General features: G+C 42.5%; 1 protein-coding gene across 1 annotated transcript in view; it reads left to right on the top strand.

The window, feature by feature from the left end:
* Positions 1 to 825: 825 nt before the first annotated feature.
* The window catches only part of GPAT3 (glycerol-3-phosphate acyltransferase 3), a 61,961-nt gene continuing 39,964 nt past the window's right edge, over positions 826 to 22,822 (top strand). The window contains exons 1-3 of the mRNA XM_045880849.3: positions 826 to 1,005; positions 1,301 to 1,591; positions 8,623 to 8,689. Of these exons, the coding sequence (XP_045736805.1) occupies positions 1,451 to 1,591; positions 8,623 to 8,689 (208 nt within the window). The 5' untranslated portion in view covers positions 826 to 1,005; positions 1,301 to 1,450. The remainder of the gene's footprint in view (positions 1,006 to 1,300; positions 1,592 to 8,622; positions 8,690 to 22,822) is intronic.

Genomic DNA, 22,822 nt, shown 5'->3' on the forward strand with positions numbered 1-22,822 from the left:
AATTCAGTTTGCTTGCCCTCCCAGTTTTTCCAGCTTGAAGTAACACCCGAAAGAGACCTGTATGAGATTTTGGTCTTTTTCGGTAATGATCTGGAAGCCCTGGACAGCCTGATCTTATCTCCTACAGTCTCGACATCCCATCTTATGTTCCTAAGAACCGATCAGGTCGCAAATAGCCATAGAGCGTTTTGCCCTTCACCGTTCTAGTAAGGGCTAGCACGGCAGCAGTGCGGGGGTGGGGGGTGGGGGGCCTGGGGGGCGTACTGAATGCCCGGGAGGCGCAAGGCAACTTGGTGCAGATTTGAGCTAGCCTGGCATTTGTCTGCAGCTTCCGTGCGCTGAGAGTGTTGGATGAGCAGTAGGGCCAGCCGTGGTTGGAATCTTCCCCCAGGAAGAGAGCGACCCTCAGCCGAAGGATTCCTGTGCCAAGGACATGGCGGCTGAGTGGGGTAGGCGTCTCCGGGAGAGAGCTTTTCCCTCTCCCGACGAGCAAGAGAGAGTCGCACAGCTGCTCAGTGGAGAGAGGGGAAGGAGGCGTGGGAGACCTGGAAGCGGCGCAAACGGCAGCTCAGCGGCGCTCTGTGCCTTTCCCTCTCCCTGAAAGCCCTTCTAAAGAGGTGGTTTTACAGCCATACAAACATGACCTTCTCAAGCGTCCCGGATACGTCAGTAGTTCATTTTGGGGTGAAGAAATGCTAACATTTTGCAGAAAGCTCTTCTCCCGAAAGGACCTTGGCTGGGCGTGCAGGCGGAGGCGGGGCGCGGGGGAGAAGGGAGGCCGCCGGGGCGTGGCGGGGGGCTGCGGCGCTGGCCGTGCAGATCTAACCTGGAAGCTCCCTGTTGGATGGCGGGGGAGGTGGGGCGAGAGCAGGGCGCAGAAATAGGGCGCCCGGCGCGGGAGCGCAGCTCGCCCCAGCGCAGTGCTCCGCCTGGCGCCGGTTCCGCCCGCGGCGGGTGTGCAGTGGTGCGGTGCGCCCGCAGGGATCCGCGCCCCGGAGGGCCTCGGTGAGTCAGCCGTTGAGTCGTCGCAGTCGCCACCCAGAGGAAATTAGGCACTAGGGTGGGGCGCGTTCCCGGCTGCGCTGCCCTCCTGCCCGCGCCGCGGTGTCACTTCGCTCACCCCGGCTCCTGTCGTCCGGCCGGCGCGACCGGGTCTGCGCCCGCTGCGGTGACTTCGGCGCTGGCCTGGGCCTCCAGCGGAGAAAGAGTTAACCGGCCGGGCCGGGAGGAGCCCGAAAGGGAAGGAAGGAAATTGCCGTCGTTCTGAAAGTTTTTTCCTTCCTTTCCTCTTTCCCTGCAGAGGTGAGTGTCAGGAGGCGGCGGCGCTGACTCTCCGGAGCCCGGCTCCGCGCCTCTGCTCCCGGAGCTGCTGCCCGGCTGCCTGGGGACAGGGACAGCTGTCGCGCTCGGACCTCCTCCGTGGACCCCTTCCGAGACGGTGCGCCCAGCCATGGAGGGCGCAGAGCTGGCCGGGAAGGTCCTTTCCACCTGGCTGGCGCTGGTGCTCGGCCTCATCCTCCTGCCTTCGGCCTTCGGGGTGTCTTTGGGTATCTCCGAGATCTACATGAAGATCTTGGTGAAAACTTTAGAGGTGAGTGCCGGGGGGGATGCGGCGCCCCAACACCTTTGAGGGCTTTAGGGAGAGAGACCCCGGGGCAGTGGTGGCCGCGAGTAGAGCTGCTGAGAGCCGAGTTGAGGCGAGGGGACCATCTTGGAAGGTCAGCGGTCCCGAGGGGTGCGCGTTTCAGTTTGTCCCCCGCAGTCGCGCGAAGACAGCATCTTGGCTACTTGCGCAGAGTGGAGGGATCCGGGCTGAGACCACGGGACCACCTTGTTGTTCCCCTAGTTGGATACAGAACCACCCTCACCCACGGCTTTATTGTTATTACTATTATTACTGATTAGAATAACAACCTTTTATGTTATAAATTTCTTTATATCCATTATTTAGTGCAGCTGTCCCTTCACTCCCCTTAGTTTTTATAGCCCCAGGTTTCAGAGGTCCTTTCGTGTACTAAGGCATGCTGTCCAGAAAGGCATCATGTTCCAGTTTATGCTCAAGATAAGAAACCAATTGCTGGGCGGTAGAGAGAAATCTGATTATATTTTAATGGAGTCATGGAAATTTTATCTAACCAAAAGCACTTGAAATGTCATTGAAAATGTATATTCTTTGACCTCTGTTCTCCCTGCACTCCTGCTTCCAAATTCTGCAGGTGAGCAGCTCACCCTCGCACAGAGCTTAATCAAATCACAGAGGGCTTTCCCCTCTGCTCTTTCATCAGATGCTCCCTATAGCCTTGGGAATGTAGGGAGGGCCAGTGTTACCCCTTTTTCCGGGCGAGGAAACAAAGACTCAGAGAAGTTCAGTGGTTTGCTTGAATTAAGTGGAGACAGGAGTCTTAACTGAGGAGAGGACCTGTAGTCTAGTGATGAGGACTACAGACTCTGGATACAGATTTGCTTAGATTTGGTTCCAAAATCAGCTCCGCTTCTCATTTTGTGACCTTAGGGAATTCACCTACTTCTTGTGCTTTATTTTCCTTATCTATAAAATAGGAATAATTATATAACACCTATTTCCATAGGTTATTTTTTTAAAAGATTTTATTTATTTGAGAGACAGAATGAGACAGAGAGAGAGAGAGCATGAGCAGGGGGAGGGGCAGAGGGAGAAGGAGACTCCCCACTGAGCAGGGAGCCTGAGGCTGGGCCTCGATCCCAGGACCCTGAGATCAGGACCCTGAGATCAGGACCTGAGGCTTAACTGACTGAGCCACCCAGGCACCCCTATGGGGTTGTTTAATGGGTTAACATGTCAAGCATTTTAGAAGGGTGCCTGTAGGTGTTAGGTGCTAAACAGTGTTTGCTGCTATTAATTAAATGAATAATATTATTATTTAGACTCTAGCATCCTTTTTTTCTCTAACTTCTACAGGACTGTCTAATGCAGGTTCTCATTTTTCTGTCCTTATCTTCGGTCTGCCCCCAGGACCTGGCTTTTTTCTCCCTCAGTGAGTGGGGTGGCTCTCAGATCCACATCTCTAACCTGCTAATCTCTCACCTACTAACCTCCTGCAACTCTCTTACCTGCTAATCTCTCACCTACTAACCTCCTGCAACTCTCTTACCTGCTACTCTCCTGTTTTGTCCCGGATTTTTGTTGCACTTTCTTTTTGTGGCTATTTTTCTGTCTAGTCTTTGAAGTTATATTTGATTCTTCATCTTCAGCCCTCATGTTTTAAAAGTTCTGTTGTTTCTGCCTGGGAGATATTGTGCAGTTTTTAACCTTTCCTATTGACTTCATACTCTGAACTTGGTCACGCTGCGCTGTGGATTTCTTAGGCTGCCTCTTACTGCTAGATCTTCTTCCAATACTCTCCCCATTGCAGATGATCCTCTTTGGCTGGTGTTCAGAACTCTTTCTCAGAACTCTGAAATGATTAAGTTGTTCCCTTGTACAGCAGTGTCTTTTGGAATTTATATCCCAAGTTAGACTGGAGTAAAGGTAAATCCCACACACTGGCTTCCAGTGGCTGACTCCAGTATGTCTTGCTTTAATAATTAAAGGTACAACGAAAGAGATGTCAAGGAGGGAGACCAGCTAGTTGCTGTCAGCCTGGCAAATAACTACTATACTTGGAGGGGATGTATCCAGTTCAGGATCTGGTCTTCAGTTAGGTAGGGCCTGAAGTTTTAATTTTTTGTCCATCTAGCTTGTTACTGGGAGATAGACCACTTACTTGGAAACCAGGTAGATGGCAGCCTAAGGAACTACCCTCTTTGCTTAGAGTAAGTTATTGGGTCAGAGTGATGATCCCCATCGTTTTGGGGATCGTTTTGGGGGCCAACTCTGACTTGTCGCTGACTGGAGCGCCTGTGTTTGGGAGCAGCTGGGCTCCTCAGGAAGGAGCTGTGATCCCATAGTGGTGTCTGCTTTAGGCACAGGAGAGGGAAATGGTGACCCAGGGTTGCTGCTTGTCCTTCAGCTAGAACAGCCTTAGATGTTTCACAGACATTTCAGTTAGGCAGCACAGTGGATCGCTTTTCCTGACTATAGGGATAATTCCTTTAAAAACTGTGCTGGTTGTTTAGTATTAGGACATTTTTAGTCCTGGACAAATACCCTGCCTTTTTGTCGATTCTGTGCAGGGCCCAGTCCTTCTGTTACTCATTATTCCTTAGCTTTTAGTTCTCACCGGATTTGGTTGTTTCTTTCTCTAAACTGGTGATTTTCCAGGGGTATATCATGATTTCTAAGGAGTATATAAAGCATTATTACAACTTTATATTGGGAAAATTGTTTTAGGAATTCAAACAATGAGAGGTAAAACTTTGGGGTGGGGACATTTGGATGGTAGGATATACGTATTGGAATCTCTGGGAGGGTGTGTGTGTGTGTGTGAAGTTTTCATGTTTATCCCAAACAGGAACATGGATGGATTTAAGATTAAAAAATGCTGTTTTCAACCACAGAAGTTGATGGAGGTGAGGGTGGTGAAGGATTGCTATGCATTGGCCTAAGGCTCATGATCACAGGGAAATAAAGATGGGAAGAGAATATAAATATAGGATCAGTAGAGAAGAAGGTAGGGCAGTAGTATGTAAATTATCTAATCTAACCAGATAACACAGGCGATGGACAGATAACGAATGTTAATAGACTAATTTTTCCCTCTGCTTTTGAGGAATAAGCTGGAAGCATGGACAGGTCCCTTTGAATTTCTGGCCCTGTGACCTTGGGTAGGTCACTTAAGTTCCGATATGGGTGTAGTGGAGTATGCCTCAGAGAGTTACTACGCGGGTCAATGAGGAGAGGTCAAGGAAAGCACTGATACATAGGCGATGCTCCAGTCTCAGTGGAGTTTGAATTGGAATATTCTTTGGTCTTGGTTTTTGTTTTTTTTGCTTTTGCTCCTATGTGGCTAAGATTTGACCTACCTTCAGATCTTTAATGAGTTAGCATACATACTCAGAGCGGACTATTCTCGTCTTTTATTTTAATTATTATTCTTTCCCTTTACACTTTCCTCCATCCATCAGTTAGTTTTTTATCTTTTTTAAAAGGCATGTCAATTAAGATGTCATGTCATACCTCTGTTAATATAATACTCAGGTATTATTCCTGGTGTTGGAAATACAATAAACGTGCTAGAAGGCCATGGCTGTTTATGACAGAAAGCAGTAACAAAGAAAAGCTACCCAGGCAATGTGCTTAATTTCACAACTCTCTGACAGAGACTATATTACTCCCCTTCTGAGGTTGGGGAATGGAGAGTCACAGAGTTAATTTGTCCAGATAGTGGTATACAGCTGTCAGTGGTAGAATTGGGATTTTAATCTGAATCTAGAGTCTGAGTTCTCACTCTGCCAAGATGACAGGACTGTCAAGAAACTGCTTTTTATGCTACTGATGGTGGCCTGCTGTTATTTGGGTAAACCTAATATTTGAATTTTTATATGATTTTCATCCTCTCCTTTTCTCTTTTTAGTTAATTTTTAAATGTCTTTTTAGTGTAAAAGCCGAAAGTTGTAATTATCTAGGTGACAATGTCACATTTTTGCAAGCTTTTGATTTAAGCTTTAAAACTCAGACCTAGGGGCGCCTGGGTAGCTCAGTCAGTTAAGCGTCCAAGTCTTGATCTCAACTCAGCTCTTGATCTCAGGGCTGTGAGTTCAAGCCCAGTGTGAGTCTTGATCTCAGGTCAGGTTTTGATCTCAGGGTCAGGAAACCACACCCAGTGTGGTGCCTACTTAAAAAAAAAAATAAATGAATATATGAATAAAAAGGAAGATACCTTAAAATCAGACTTAACCCTTTTTGTGTGTGTGTGTGTGTGTGTGAATTAGAGACAGCTACTTTTTGCTTCCCAAGAGGATTTTTAAGGTAAAGGCGAGTGAGAACCTGATGGGAAGTATCTTTCAACTTGTCTTTGTAGGGGGAAGTGAGATGGGAGTAACAATGGGGATTGTTAGAAGCCCCCGTCATACTTCAGGATCTTCTAGTGGACAGAACTACATTTTTTGTGGTTCTTGGAGGCAGATGTTTTCTGAGATAACCTCTGGAAGAGGCTTAGAACTTCTGAAGAGAGATTCCCCACCTCTGTCTTTGGGCCTACCTGATCAGTTGGCATGGTAGAAGAGACATAGCTGTTTATTGGAAGATGCACTGGTGGTCTGGAAAAAAGTGATCATTTTGGAAGCTAAGTAAATTATGGGGTGTGAGGAGGGAGGAGGAAGACAACATTTTCTGCTTTGTGGCCTATTGTGTGGCAGTCATTGGATGGAATACCTTCTTTAATCTTTTATCTTGATACTGTTGCTGGTTTAGGGATGTGAAACCGAGGTCCCAAGAGGTGAAAAATCTCTTTTTTTTAAAGATTTTATTTATTTATTTGAGACAGAGAGAATGAGAGAGAGCGAGCACATGAGAGGGGGGAGGGTCAGAGGGAGAAGCAGGCTCCTCGCCGAGCAGGGAGCCCAATGCGGGACTCGATCCCGGGACTCCAGGATCATGACCTGAGCCGAAGGCAGTCGCTTAACCAACTGAACCACCCAGGTGCCAGAAAAATCTCTCTTGAGATGAACCCGGCCAGAAAGTGCAGACCCGCAATTCATATGCATATGCATCTGGCTGCAAAGCCTAGGTGCTTTTCACCTTTCCTTGGGAGTAAGCCCACAGAAGAAAATGGTTCTCTAGTACAAATTTCCTTTGGCATTAAGTGACTTCTCCTCCAACCTGAAACTTTGCTAGTCTTGGACACTGTAACTGCATTTTGTAGGACAGACCTTTGGAGTTGCCATTTCAGGAGAGGTTAGGCATTCTGACACTTGTCTGGTGACAGAACATGGAGCTCTTTGTAGCACATCATGCTGTATGAGGCATGCCCCTGTATCAGTTCGCTAGGGCCGTCATAACAATACCACAGACTGGGTGCCTTAGACAATAGAAATTTATTTTCTCGCAGTTCTGGAGGCTGAAGTCCCAAATGAAGGTGTTGGCAGGTTTGTTTATTCTGGGGCCTCTCTCTTTGGCTTGCGGATGGCTGCCTTCTTGCTGTGTCCTCATATGATCTTTCCTCTCTGTGTGCAAATCCCTGGTGTCTCTCTGTGTTAAATTTCCTCTTCTTAGAAGGACACCAGTTTTGTTGGATTAGGGCCCACCCTAAAGGCCTCATTTTAACTTTGTCACCTTTTTAAAAAGGCCCTGTCTCCAAATGCAATCACATTCTGAGGTACTGGGGAGTTAGGGCTTCCCCATATGAATTTTGGGGGGAGACAAAATTCAGCCCATAACAGCCTCAAAATGTCATTTTTTTTCCATCCCATGAGCATGGAATAATTGTCCTAATCTAAGGTAATTGCCATTTCTATAAAATATAAAATCACCTGGCTCCAAGATAACAAATGTTCAGTTATTGACAAAATATTATCTTAATTCTATCTTTGGTCTGATTATAAATGACAATAGGTACCAAAGCTTTAAAGTGAAAAACTATGGAAATAAACCTTTACCTCTACTAAGAAGAGACGAGAGATATGTCTAGAGGTTGAGAATGCCTGCATTAAATCAGCAAGGAAGGAAAAAGGCACAATCAGATTAAGATCGAGTCTTATTATCATTTGTGACTTGCCACTTGAAGCCAGGAAGATTAGGTCTCTATTTATAGGCTGTTCTCTAAGTGCAAATAGCATGTTCCTACTTGGCTCTTTGGGATGTTGTGCGGGGTCCTGACATAGTCAGATCATGCCCTTCTCCTTGACCTTCAGGTATATATTTTAGGTCATTTAGTCTCTATCCTTCATTGTCTTATTTATTTGAATTTTTAAAAATCTGTTTAATTCCTTGTGAGCCTAGCAATACCTGTTTTTTGGCCACTACAATTTTGATAAATTCTTTTTACTCCTTCAAGGGCACTTAAGTCCTAATTATAATGATCGCAATGCCTTTTACCTCTAATTTCCCACTTCCTCTCCAATCAGTCAGTCGAGACAATGTTAGCTTCTGGAATTGTAATCATCGAAATAATATTTTAATCATTCCTTTTCTAAACTGGAAAAATAGCCGTTGGGATTTTCTGGGATGCTGTCAACAAAGTTCACTTGTGGTTTTTGAACTCTGATGTTTAATGGTAGGTAATTTTGGAAATGCATAGGAAAAGTATAAAGAAGAAAACAACAAATCACATCTTGGTATATTTCTTTATACTCCTACGTACATTGAAAACAAAAATGGGAATTGATTTTTCCTGTTCTTAAGTTCTCGCAAACCTGTGGTTTCTCATAATAACATTTTCCCTGTGTATCTCAATAGAGGCAAGTGACCAGGTGGCCAGGTGGTGTCTTTAGTTAGCGATTTCACCACTTCCTTTCCAGCTCCCCAAGTGTAGACTGCCTCCTTCTGCAAGCCTATTTTATTTTATTAGAACATGATCAGTGATGAATATAAGGGTGTATTTGAGCCTTGGAATACTGCTACCTCAGAGGTTTACTAGGGCATCTCTAATTCAGAGAGTGCTGGGGCTTAATGTTTAATTTCATTTCTGTGTAAGGAAGGTTTGAGTATTTTACATCATGTCTGTGGAACAGTCTGCATTAATAATACTATTTGTTTTTAAACAGTGGGCCACAATTCGAATTGAAAAAGGAGTCCCAAAGGAGTCGGGTCTTAAAAACTCAGCTTCTGTTGGTAAGTCTTCTTTTTCATTTATGATGATTAAGATATCCAAATTGGATAAATTTACATCTACCCAGTTTGAACTTGAGATAGAAGGCAGTGCATTCTATAGGCCTTGAGTCATTCATAATTTTGTTCTTTATGCAAAATAGCAGCTGCCTGAGTTTTGAATGAGTTTTCACTGTGAAGGTGGTAATAATGTGCTAGTTCATCTATGTGTTCTTATAGGGCATTTCTAAAAGCATACATTTAAAGGTGGTTGCCTGTAGTTTTAAAGATGTAGTAAATGGTTTAAGAAAATAATGCTAATTGGACTATCTTGGAGTGAAACCTATTTTTGAGGTTTTATTAGCACCTTATTCTAATTTGTGGTTCTCAAAAATGTTCTTAAAGATAAACCCTTTCCTACTAAAGGCTGATTGGTAATGCATGAAATAAATAATTACTCCCCCCGTGAAATAAGCTTGGAAATCACCACATGTGACACCTTGCTTTTGGAAAGTAATATTACATAGTAACAAAGGCTCAGAAAAGTCCTATAGTAAAGACACTTGTTAATTTTTGTTAGAATTGAGTTAAAGTCAAGTGAGCTCACTAGTGCCTGTGCCTATTAGTGCTTTGCCGTTGTTCCAATAAACCCTTTTACTTTGGGTAAGAATTTTAAGAATTGTTTAAGATACGGGGTTCATAGGGAAGTAGAATTCTACGGAAGGGACGACTATGAAATTAAGAATAAATAAGTCACTTGATTTAATTGAAAGACTAATAAGCCTTTATGTGTTTTTCAAAAATAATGTAGAAACAATTTGTGCCCATCTAATTTAGGATTAAAGATAATCAAAATGTCAAACACTTCACTAGGAGGAATTTATCTTCTGGAGCCTTGTCTGAGAGAAACTATAGAAACTGTATACCACAATACATTTTGGAAATAAAGTATTTGAGTGAAAACATCTGCTCATTTTGTGTAATTGGATTGTTATGTTCAAATGATTGAAACAACTAGTAGATCTTTATGTGTATACTTAAACATCAAGTATTAGCACCAGTAACATTTTACCAAGATCGGATATTTCTGGCTATACACAATCTTCTTTTTGTTGTCAGATACCTTCTCTTGGACATAGCAGATCTACTAATTTTTGATTTTTCTGGGTACATTTTTAAATGTGTATCCTTATGATTTAAGGAGACAACAAACTTTATTGCTGGTTTTCTGTTGTACTTGGTGAGACTTTGGTCTGTCACTGATCTTGAGTGAAATTCTATGGAGCCCTATGGATTGGGGTGGTGGTGATGCATGTCTTGGGCCGTGAATTTAAAAGGGCACAAGGCGTTCCATTTTGGTAGGTTAAGAGGATTAAAAATCACTAGGTGAGGGTGTCCTTAGCATTGGTTTAGATTTTTTAGCCTGTACTGAAGTGAATATTATCACTTGTTGGATTTTTTTTTTTTTTTTTTTTTGTCATGCATCTATCTTTTCCATGGTACCTCCAGGAAAGAGTGGAAGTGAACAAGAGGAGAAAATAAACCATAATGGTTTAGAGTAAGGCTAAAGGCTACCAAATTTATCTTCTTTCACTCAGAGTAGCTGTCCCTCCTTTTAACCATGAAATTGGCAATGACTATTGCAGTTACTGAGCCTTTGCTACCTGTAAGGTTGATGAGATATCTATAGATGATTAAGCTATGGTTCCTGTGAGGAGACAGGTATCCGACAGCTCACTGTGATAAATGCTCAAGTAGGTGCATAAGCAAAGGACAACGTGGGATCTAATGTAGTCTCTGATACATGCTGCTTTCATCTCTGTTGATCCCACAACTGTGCATGGTACGCACCTCCACTCCCATCCTGATTTACATCCTGCGTGGGTAGCCCTGGTATGGGGTGTGTGCCTTGTTGATACACCCTGGTGTTTGGAGTCAGCAGAGAGAGAATATCTTCCTCCTAGACAGACTGGCCGAGGGTGATGAAACAGCCGCTGCAGTCTTCTGCCTCTGGAGCCTCAGGTCTCTGTATGGCTGCCAACAAGAGCCCCAGTCAGCGCTGAGCGGGTCCAAGTTGACGCAAGGGTCACAGGCAGGCCAAGGGCCGCAGAAGTGCAGGTGTGATCTGGAGATGTCTGAGTGCTAGAGTGCTGACGATAGGTTCGGGAAACTGAGAGGGAGAGAGTGGCTAAACAGGGAAAATAGTTTGTTTATTTTCTGCACCAGATATTTCTTCTCTGCTCTTTTATTTGATGTAGCATATTTTTGGACACACTGTTTTTTTGAGTCTCTCTCTCTCCAGTTAAACCCCTCTTGCATTATACTTCTCTTGTGCTTTTATTAATAAGCCAACTGAAAGCTGAACCTAGGGAAATACTATCTTTGTGGTTAAATCGTTCTCTCCTGTCTTCAGCCATCTTCTGCTGGGTCTCCTATTAAAAAACGGTCTCCTTTATTGATTGAGCTTCAGATAGGGTCATGAGCAAGATCTCCTTAAGAAGCCCTGTTATTGCACCTTCTTCCAGCTTTAAGGGCATTTCCTCATGTTACTACAACACTGAGGATAAATCTTTCTCCCCCTCTTTAAGTAACTATGTTATACTGAACATTCAACTTCAGTGGACAATGTAGTTACCCTCTACCCTAGTTTGTTTTCTGAAGGCGGATGTGCTTCACCACTCCAGCCATGGGACAGGTGCATCTCCTCAGACCCAGGAACATGGTCTGATTGAGATTTTATCAACTTTTATCTTACTCTGTTGTAAATAGTGCAAGGGACCATTGACTGTTAAGAGCCACCCACCTCATCCTTGGATACTGGACTGATTTTGAGGATTTATTGTGCAATAGACTTCAATTAGTTAGTAATTAGGATTGTACTTGTAATGAATGTAATTCATTATGCCATTTTCAGAACCGGAGATCAGTTCCACCATAAATTGCATTATATTAGTAGGACATTTTGAATGCTTAGCACCAAAAGTCAACAGGCAGGAAGAAAGGCCCGAGTTTGCGCTTGTCCTAGAGGTGTCCCAAACAATACAAATAAATAGAAGCCATGGCTCAGTCATTTTGGCACTATCCTCTAGAATGTGCCACTGGCCTGACTTAGCAGTATCTGCGCGGGAAATGCATACCACGTCCTCAGGTCCTCCCCTTTGCCCCACTCCAGCATGCATCACACGTAGGGATTTGGGGTCACGTGGCCTATTGTTAATTAAGCCCCCATGCTAAATTTCTCTCTTGCCCTATATGTCTTACCCCCAGTCCCCATCTCTTCCTCCACCCAAACGCACACAGAGGACAAAATGCTATAATGAAACCTCTGATGTTATGCCAATTCAGAGAGAATTCAGGCTGCCTAACATTTCCCTCTGATTTTACTTTTGGAATTCTTTCTGTGAGACTTGATTAACCATGTTGATACTGGTACAACATTGTTTGCATCAATATTAAATCTCTCACATTTATAGAAAATGTGGGATAATATTTTGTGACAGAATTTTGAATATCATTTTCAATACTCATTTTGTTTTGGGCAGGCTGTTTTGTTTTGTTTTTTTCAGATTTTATTTATTTGAGAGAGAGAGGGAGAGAGAGAGTGTGTGTGAGAGAGAGCGGGGGTGGGGGGGAGGCAGAGGGAGAGGGAGAAGCAGACTCCCTGCTGAGCAGGGAGCCCGATGCGATGCAATGGGGGGGCTTGATCCCAGGACCCCCGGATAATGACCCGAGCCGAAGGCAGCTGCTTAACCTACTGGGCCACCGAGGCACCCCACTGGGCAGGCGGGGGGGTGGGAGGTGGGGGCGTTTGATAGTCTGTTTAAATCAACTAAGTTGATTTAGTAATATTGTCTTGGTGTAAACTCCCTGAATACAAGTTAGTATCTGCTGTCCTCACGGATATGGAGTATAATGCATTTAATGGTTATCTTGCTGATAAAATACTGGAACTTGTCTAGCTACTTATAGAGAGAAAAATAATCCAGTTATGGGATATGGAAGGATTATAGAGTGACATTTTCCTTATCACTGCCAAATGTCTACCTGCTTTTATTAGTCTGCCTCTGTTTGTAAATCGTGTGCCTGATGGTGGTGATGATGATGATGACAATTTTCAAACATACACGAAAGTAGAGAAGTAGTAGAATGAACCTGATATAGGCAATATTTGTCAAGATCTTGCCATGCTTGATTCATCTGTGCCTTCTTATTTTTTGCTAAAATAATCAAGGCAATCAATATAAGATTTCATATCTTTTCATGCATTTTTTAAAAAGAGGATTTTAAAAAATAGCCACAGTGCTATTAAGTTAACTCAAAAGTTTTTAATATCATCTAATCACAGTCCATATATAAATTCCCCTAACAGTTTAAATGTTTTTATAATTGATTTATTTGAACCAAGATTCAGTCATGGTCTACAGATATGTTTATTTATTTATTGATACTGCTTTACTGGACATATGTGGTGCAGTTTTTGTTCCTGGAACAAAAATTACTTAATAGCAGGTGATTCTGAAAAAAATTCACTAGCGCACTATACATTTTTATCCTCACAGCTTAATACAGCTCTGCGCAAGACAAAGTTTCGATCCTTTGCTTTTATTTGTTTGTAAACCATAGGATTAGTCATCTGTATTTCTAAGTGCAATATTCCATGATATTTGTTACATGAAATTTATTACATGAAATTTTCATATTACATGAAATTTAGTCTATAGTCCCTCACTTCCACTTCTCCTAAGATATCAAACCTATTCAAACTCTCAGCATGTATGTATTAGGAGACTTGCTACAAGGGGATACAAATAGTGAAAATGTGGGGACAACGCAGTCACTCATCAGGAGGAATATTAATATGTGAGCTGGTTCAAATGAATTAACTGGATTTATATAAAGAGAACAAAGTACACAAATATTAATGTTGAGCAAAAAGAAAATGTATAGTATAAAAACATTTACTTAAAATTACTACTATAAGCAGATACTATGTAATTATGTAGATAGTTGTAGGTAAGTATATAATATATGTGAAACTCATATATACCACAGGTTAATGGTTATCTTCTAGGAGGGAGGAGAAAGGATGGGGAGATGGGCTTTAACTGTATCTCTAGTTTTTTTCTCTAAAGAATATCTGAAGCAAATATGGCAACGGGTATCTTTTTTCTTTGTTGAACTCATATTTTTTGGTTAAACTTATATTTTAAGCATAAAAGTTTTAAAAAACCCAACTAAATAAAATATCAAGAATTGCTCCGCTAGAGTCTAGTCTGATGCGTAGAACTAGTTTTATATGAATAGAAACTAAATATTTGTCTCAAGGGTGTGATTGATGGTTACCTGCTCTGAAACACATCTCTGTTGAGTCTGACCAGTGCCCGGAATTAAAACTTAAACCTATGGAACAAGAGTTGTTAATCAAAATATATGTTATCTCTCAGAGGCAGGATTCTCAGCCTCAGCACTACTGACATTTGGGGTTGAATAATCCTTTGTCATGGAGAGTGGTCCTATGCATTGTCAGATCTTTAGCGGTATCCCACTAGATGATAGTAGCGCACCCCTAATGTGACAACCAGCAGTGTCTCCACACGTTGCCAAATGTCCCCTAGGGGCAAAATCCTGTCTCCTCCCCTAACCTCTGTCCACTCCTTTGCGAACCACTGCTCTTAGAGACTGATGAGTCCATCTCAGTATCCAATACTGTTAGCATAATTTTTCTTAGTTTTCTAATAAGCAGGCCCTTGAAGGAGCAGAACTTGATTTTCAGGTTTTTTTTTTTTAAGATTTTATTTATTTATTTGAGAGAGAGAGAATGAGAGAGAGTACATGAGAGGGGGGAGGGTCAGAGGGAGAAGCAGACTCCCCGCCGAGCAGGGAGCCCGATGCGGGACTCCATCCAGGGACTCCAGGATCATGACCCGAGCCGAAGGCAGTCGCTTAACCAACTGAGCCACCCAGGCACCCTGATTTTCAGTTTTTGGTGGCTGGTATGGGGAAGGATGGAATGTGAGGCAAGGCTTGTGAACAACAGGGTTAGCAGACAACACTGGATGGGGGAGAGAAGGCCTGTTCTTTAAGGAAAGGTAAAGGTGAGACAAGGGAAGCTTCCTTCAAACTTTGCCTCATAATCTGATGAAAATACTGTTTTGGAGGAAACTTTACTTAGACTGGATTGGAGACTTGTGTAGAACTATGTACTCTAACCTCTGAAAGGAGATGACTTAGCACTTAATTCTGGCCAACAGTGAGTAAGCAGGAAGGAGTGGTTGTGACAGGAAAGAAGGTAAAAGGTCAGGTCAGACTAAGGTCTTCTCTGCATTGCGAAGTGATGGTGGAAGGGGAGTGATAGGCTTGCATCTTAGGAAAGCTGTTAGGAAGCTCATAAAACATACTATTTTTTTTTTTTCAGATAATTTTTCTTGTCACATAGCACTAACAAAGTAGGTGACATGCCTATGCCCTATTCCTATTTTCTATGAAATTAGTTTTGCTTTTAAACACACTCCTCTGTCTGCCCTACCCCTCAGAAAACCCCAGTCAAAAGAACAAAGCTGCTCCATTTTGTTTCTACCTTATAGACAAAAACCTATCAATAATAACAACAGTAATCAGCACCATTAAACAATGGCTCCATTGTGCAAAACTATTTACATGAGGAAGGTCTTGTTAATTCTCACTTAACTGATGAGAAAACTATAGGTGAAGGAGGTCAAGTAACTTGTTTCAGATCATAGAAGTAGTGGAAGGCCAACTGAAAAGAAATCCCAATCCAATTTGTCTTTCCTATTCTAAAGCCCTTGCCGCCACTGTCTGCCTAAACTCTACCTTCCTTATTTGCTCCTCTGGTCAATCCGTGCCTTCTCAGTTCTCCCTTTGAAAGTTGGGGTAACTCTTCCACAAATGGGAACTCCTCTGCTGAATGTTGGCTTTGTCACATACTAGGAAACTCATAACATTTCAATTTCAAATCATCAACAGAAGTTTTAAAGAAATGACTCTATTGAGAATATTTAGGATTGTAATAAAAGATATTCTGCATCAGTGGCAAACATTAAGGTTCACATTTTAATTGATTCAGTGGCTCATTTGACAATGAGGTTGTACAGATGTTTCTCTGTTGTGGGATTTCTTGTTTAATCCAGTTAGTCATGTCCAAGTCAATAAAGTTAATGTGGGCTGTCAGCCAAGAAATGGGTCAACAGTATAGTGAATGAGATGTTAAAATGTTAGTTGTTAGGGCGCCTGGGTGGCTCAGTGGGTTAAGCGTCTGCCTTTGGCTCAGATCATGATCTCAGGGTCCTGGGATCAAGCCCCGCATCGGGCTCCTTGCTCAGCGGAGAGCCTGCTTCTCCCTCTCCCCCTGCCCCTCCCCCTCCCCCCTCCACTGATGTTCTCTCTTGCTCCTCTGCACACTCTCTCTCAAATAAATAAAAAAAATCTTAAAAAAAAATAACATGTTAGTTGTTAAAATGAAACTCTGCCTGTTAATTATAAATGCCTCTTAGTTTCTCTGCAGCGTTGACTGCCAGCTGATTACAATGTCCATTCTTCCACTCTGTTTATGCTTCAAAATAGGTATAAACACATGGTTAATTTCATGATTAGTTTTTATATCTGGGGTTAAAATCTTCCTCTTTTATAATCAGCATTGCTTATTTTGTAAGTTTCTGGGGAACTACTGGGGTATATAATGATGAAAAAGGGAGTTGATTTTCTCATTTGCTTTTCTCAGGAGAACAAGTACAGCTCCAGTACTTCTAGTTCAGTACTTCTCGTTTTTTTTTTTTTTTTTAAGATTTTTATTTATTTTTTGACAGAGAGGGAGACAGCAAGAGAGGGAACACAAGCAGGGGGAGTGTGAGAGGGAGAAGCAGGCTTCCCGCTGAGCAAGGAGCCCGATGTGGGGCTCGATCCCAGGACCCTGGGATCATGACCTGATCCGAAGGCAGATGCTTAACGACTGAGCCACCCAGGCGCCCCAAGAACTTCTCGTCTTGATAACTGAGAGACACTAACAGAAAATTATTCAAAATTTAAAAAGGGGCAAATTATTCTATTACAGATACATAAACCATATAGAAAACAGGAAAACTGAATGTACCTTTATTTCAGTAAAGCTTTTGATTGTATCCTATTCCAAATAACGGGTCGGCAAATCCACTCTATCTGTTAACCCCTCCCACAACCCTGGCAGACATCACTGGGTAATGAGTCCTTGCCTCTGAACCACGCTTAGCGTCCTTAACACAGACCTGCAGACCCCTTCTCACTGCTGACTGCTTTGGAGTCGGTCTTCCTGATGAAACCTTGTCACCACTCTTGATCTGGAGAATAGATAGAGTTTCTCACACTGTGTACTAAAGGATCACTAACTAAAAGGAGGAGAATCTTTTGAGTAATTGGGTTTTTGGCATAGATTTGGTTGTATTGTTTGGGGTTGCATTGATGACTGATGTAATTGGAAGTGCCATATCATTGACCGAATGCTCTTAGCTGCGTTTTAAATAACCTAGGAAACGGAATAGAATTTAAAGTAATCTTGATTGTTTTGATGAATGAGCTTTCAGAGAGAGGGGTGACATTCAAGATCCTTTACCCAAGGAGGATGCTTTGGAATGGGATAGAAAAGCCAGCCTGTGGCGCCTGGGTGGCTCAGTCGGTTAAGCGTCTGCCTTCAGCTCAGGTCATGGTATCAGGGTCCTGGGATCAAGCCCCTCATTGGGCTCCCTGCTCAGCGGGGAGCCTGCTTCTCCCTCTCCCTCTGCCACTTCCCCTGCTTGTGCTCTCTCTCTCTCTTTCTCTCAATTAATAAAATCTTTATAAAATAAATAAAATCTTTATAAAAAAGAAAGAGAGAGAGAGAAAGAAAGAAAGAAAGAAAGAAAAAGAAAAAGAGAAAGAAAGATACATGGTAGGAAAAGGCTTGCCACTTCAGAAGGCAGAGTTTTAGACCTACATCCGGCATGGAAAGCCAGGGCGAGCACAGAACCTAAAATGATGCTGCAGTTCATGGCAGAACCAGCATATTGAACTTCACTGAACTCCACAGTGACGAGCTGCTTGCAGTCACTGGCCCTGGTCTCTGCATGAAAAATGCATATTGAGTGTTTTCTGTGTATCTACGTCATACTCTGAACTATGCCCTCAGGCAACCCTTGGCCCCCACTTAAGGAGATATCACCAATCTCCACACATTCCTGTGACAATCGGAAGCTAGCCAGTGCTGATGGTATTGAATGTCACGAAAATAAATATAATTAACTTGAGGAAGAAAGTTTATAACCGTAGCATGAAAAGAGATCATCCTGGGTGGGGGACATCAGAGAGGATGTTTTGGTGGACGTGTTAGTGTTGAACTGGTCATGTAGAGGTGGCTTGGGATTAACTGAGGTGACAGAGCTTTCTAAACTCAGGGAATGAGGGAATAGCTTGCATAGCAGTGGGAGTGAGCTTAGTTCGTAGAAGGGAACAAACATAGAAATAAGGTTGGCTAGGAGGGTGACATTAGATATGAAGGGCTCAAATGCAAAGTGGTTTAGATGTGATGTCAAGGCACAGGGAATCCCAGGTTTACTGTTTATTATTAAAGATCGTAAAGAGGAAATTCTGAAGCTTGCAAAAAGGATGACTGTAGTAGTCAACCAGACCTGTGAAGGTTGATGACTGAATTTGGAAGAAAACCAAGGGATGATTCATGTGACAGTTAATTATTAGGAGGAAGAAGCCATCCCTCTTTCTCGCCATATCCATAAAAGATGGGAAAAAAAGACTGGCTTACATTCAAGTAAAATGTTATGTGTAAGAAAGAGCTCCTTAGCAAAAAATGATCATAAAACTGGGTCAGGCTACTAGGTAGATTTCACAGAAAAGTTTTACACATAGAATGGACAGTTGAGAATTTGGGGAAAGGCATGGATTATATAACAAAACTCTTTTTAGTTGTTAGCAGTGCCTTGTCATCTTGGTTGTAATAAATTCCGTATACAAATTTTAAGTTTTTCAGTTTTTAATCTGTCCTTCGGTAGTATTTGTCTCTGTAACATTGTTATCTGTTTGTGGGCCACTGGCTCCATAAGCAGAGAAAACAAGAAAGTTCTTCATCAGTTCTTTATTCTGCCAGCAAGTAGCAGCACCCTTCAAGCCCTCTACACCTTTTCTCCCCTCTCTAGGGGGTTTTATAATGGCATTTCCCAATCTTCTCTGTTTTCTTGCTGAAGCTCTTGGGGCAGGATAAGTTTCTGAATGAAGAAGAAGGTGAGGGGCCACGGTACCAAAGCATGTTTGGTACCCAGAAGGCTGGGGAGATGGGTGGCTGATAGTGGTGTTTCTGTTGAGGATTGGCTCTTGGGGCTCAGGGTAAGGAGACAGCCTGTTGGACTTGGGATCAGACAGAGTCCTTTTCTTGGGTTGGAGTAGGAGGAAGCTACGGTATTACAGCATTAACATGTAACATGACTCTGTGGCCTAGTGATGTCTGCATACCCTGGGGATGTGCAAAACCCTTAGGACCTTCTCTTGGTGTGCCAACCTCAGTAGTCTGAAAGCTCTCCTCTGTACCTCCTTCACTGACTTTTCTAGGTCAGGGGCCTGGTGTTCCTGCTTCTCGTCCTCAGAGTTCTGTTTCCCTCAAAGCTCGGGCTGGCTAGGGAAGGACATTAATTCCCTGGAGTCCTATTTTGTTGTCTGAAGGTTTCTCAGGGAATAAAACCCGTAGAGCCCTTATGTCTCCTGTAACTTCTGGGGACACCTGGTGAACAAAAGGAAAGACTGGGGCGTGGTCTGCTTTTCTGTTAGGGTCGCAGAGCCTTCACCCTGTCTTGCCTCAGTGTTTCTGGAATTGATGGGCCTTGCCTCTGTGCTTCTCTGGTGTTGTGTGCTGGGCAGCCCACACTTGCACACTTCACTGGGAAATGGAGTGGACCGGAAAGCCCGAGTGTGGTAAGGTTTTTGTTTAAGTTGGTATCTGTAAGTGTATCATGCAAATATATCACTTCCTCTTCCTGCCTCTGCAATGTTAGTACAAATCTACTCAAACAAATGAACTTCCTCATTTTCAGTGATTCATATGTTCACGACAGCGAGTAATTTGCCAGTTACTGGCCAATCCACATGACTTCTCCACAACAGATCTCAAGTATGTGAGGCCAGCGGGCATGATGAAATCCCAGCGTGTGTTCAGCCTCTGATGCTCATCTGACGTTGTATACAATGAGCCCGTGCCTAAGATCGCTAGTCGGTAGAGAAGTGTGTGTATTGGGGTACATATTCAAGGAGAGAGAAAGGCAGGCATTCTGTAATCAACAAAAAGAACTAAAGTCCTTTTTTTCTTTTTTTTTTTAAGATTTTATTTATTTATTCATAAGAGACAGAGAGAGAGAGAGAGAGGCAGAGGGAGAAGCAGGCTCCCTGCTGAGCAGGGAGCCCGATGTGGGACTTGATCCCAGGACCCTGGGATCATGACCTGAGCCGAAGGCAGACGCTAAACCATCTGAGCCACCCAGGCGCCCAAGTCCTTTTTTTCTTAAGGGAAGCCATTGCCTTCCATAGGATAAGCCACCCCCTGTGTCCTTTAGTATAAGCTTGTTTTAGAAACTTAGAAATGACATTTCATAAGTTTGATATAACTTGGTTTTTTTTTGGTCTTTGCTTATAAACAATTAAGACAATGCCTGCATCATGTAATGGATGGAGTTAGTAGTTCATGGGCTCAAAGAAAACAAAAAAAAGGGGAAAATGGAGTTCTGCTGATGTAAAGAATTTTGAATGATTTTAGGAACAGGGGTATCAGGTGGAAGAAATTGTAACCAAAAGCAGGAGGGTAAGAGAGCCCAGGAAACATTAGGGGCCCAAGGACAGCTTTAGTTTGGCTGGGGCTAGAATGAGTGAAAATGAGTTGGAGGTAGGAGTTGAGATTGGATAGATATTTAGGTTTAAGTCCTAAAAGGCCCTAAATGCCAGGCTAAGAAATTACTTCCTTAGGTGAGGGGATCTCAAAGTTTTGGGAAGATGAATCTGGTAGTTTTGCAGAAGTGGGATTAGACAGGAAGAGGGAGAGGGAAGTGGAGAAAGGAGAGATGGTAGATGGCAAGCCATTCTGGAAGGTAATGGGACCTTGATTTGCAAATATTGAACTACCCTTGTATTCCAGGCATAAATCCCACTTGATCCTGGTGAATGACGTTTTTGAATGTATTGTTGGATTCGGTTTGCTACTGTTTTGTTGAGGATTTTAGCATCTCTGTTCATCAGAGATCCTGGCCTGTAGTTCTCTCTTTTTGTGGTGTCTTTATCTGGTTTTGGTATCAGGGTGATGCTGGCCTCATAGAATGAATTCTGTAGTTTTCCTTCCTCTTCTGTGTTTTGGAATAGTTTGAGAAGAATAGGTATTAACTCTTCTTTAAATGTTTGGTAGAATTCACCTATGAAGCTGTCTGGTCCTGGACTTCTGTTTGTTGGGACATTTTTGAATACCAATTCAATTTCATTGTTGGTAATTGGTTTGTTCCAGTTTTCTATTTCTTCCTGTTTCAGTTTTGGTAGTTTATATGTTTCTAGGAATTTATCCATTTCCTCTAGGTTGTTCTATTTGTTGGCATATAATTCTTCATAATATTCTCTTGCAATCTTTTATATTTCTGTGGTGTTAGTTTTATTTTCCTCTTTCATTTGTGATTTTATTTAAGTCCCTCCCCCTTTTTATTGATGAGTCTGGCTAGATGTTTATCAATTTTTAAAAAAGATTTATTTATTTGAGAGAGAGAGAGAGAGAGAGAGAGCAAGCAGGGGGAGAGGCAAAGGGAGAGGGAGAGAAAGAATCTCAAGCAGGCTCCACATCCAGTGCAGAGCTCGACACAGGGCTCAATCTCATGACCTGAGATCATGACTTGAGCTGAAATCAAGAGTTGGATGCTTAACAGACTTAGTCACCCAGGCGCCCCTAGGTGTTTATCAATTTTGTTGATCTTTTCAGAGAACCAGCTTCTGGTTTCATTGATCTGTTCTACTGTTTGGTTTTGTTTTTTAATTTCAATTTCATTTCATTTAAATGAAAATAATCTTTATTATTTCCTTCCTTCTGCTGGTTTTGAGTTTTGTTTGTTCTTTTTCTAACTCCTTTAGGTGTAAGGTTAGGTTGTTTATTTGAGATTTTTCTTGATTCTTGAGGCAGGCCTGTGTTGCTATCAACTTCCCTCTTAGAACCACTTTGCTGCATCCCAAGGTGTTGAGCCATTGTGCTTTCATTTTCATTTGTTTCCATGTACTTTTTTTTTTTTAAAGATTTTATTTATTTGACAGAGAGAGAGATAGCGAGAGCAGGAACATAAGCAGGGGGAGTGGGAGAGGGGGAAGCAGGCTCCCCACTGAGCAAGGAGCCCGATGTGGGACTTGATCCCAGGACCCTGGGACCATGACCTGAGTTGAAGGCAGATGCTTAACGACTGAGCCACCCAGGTGCCCCTCCATGGACTTTTTTATTTCTTCTTTTATTTCCTGGTTGACCCATTCATTGTTTAGTAGCATGTATTTAACCTCCATGTATTTGTGGTCTTTTCAGATTTTTTCTTGTGGTTGACTTCTAGTTTAGTAGCATTGTGGTCAGAAAGGATGCATCATATGACTTTGATCTTTTTATGTTTGTTGAGGTTTGTTTTGCGGCCAAATATGTGATATATTCTGGAGAATATTCCATGTACACTTGAAAAGAATGTGTATTCTACTGTATTAAGATGGAATGTTCTGAATATATCTGTTAAATCCATCCAGTCCAGTGTGTCATTCAAAGCTATTTTTTCCTTATTGATTTTCTGTTTGGATGATCTGGCCATTGATGTAAGTGGGTTGTTAAAGTCCCCTACTATTTTTGTATAACTATTGATTAGGTGCTTTATGTTTGTTTTTAACTGTTTTATGTATTTGGGTTCTCCCGTGTTGGGTGCATAAATATTCACAATTGTTACATCTTGTTGGATTGTCTGCTTTATTATCATGTAGTGTCCTTCTTTGTCTCTTGTTACAGTCTTTCTTTTAAATATGAATATTGCTACCTGGGCTTTCTTGTGACATCCATTTGCATGATAAATCTTTCTACAGGTCATGGGGCCTTGCACAAGAGCAGTGGGTTGTGGGGAGATGGAATGACTTGGCAGCCAT

This window comes from Mirounga angustirostris, unplaced genomic scaffold (genome assembly GCF_029215605.1).
Source record: "Mirounga angustirostris isolate CCGP_5_RB_7025 unplaced genomic scaffold, mMirAng1.0.hap1 SCAF_2, whole genome shotgun sequence".
NCBI classification, from domain to species: domain Eukaryota; kingdom Metazoa; phylum Chordata; class Mammalia; order Carnivora; family Phocidae; genus Mirounga; species Mirounga angustirostris.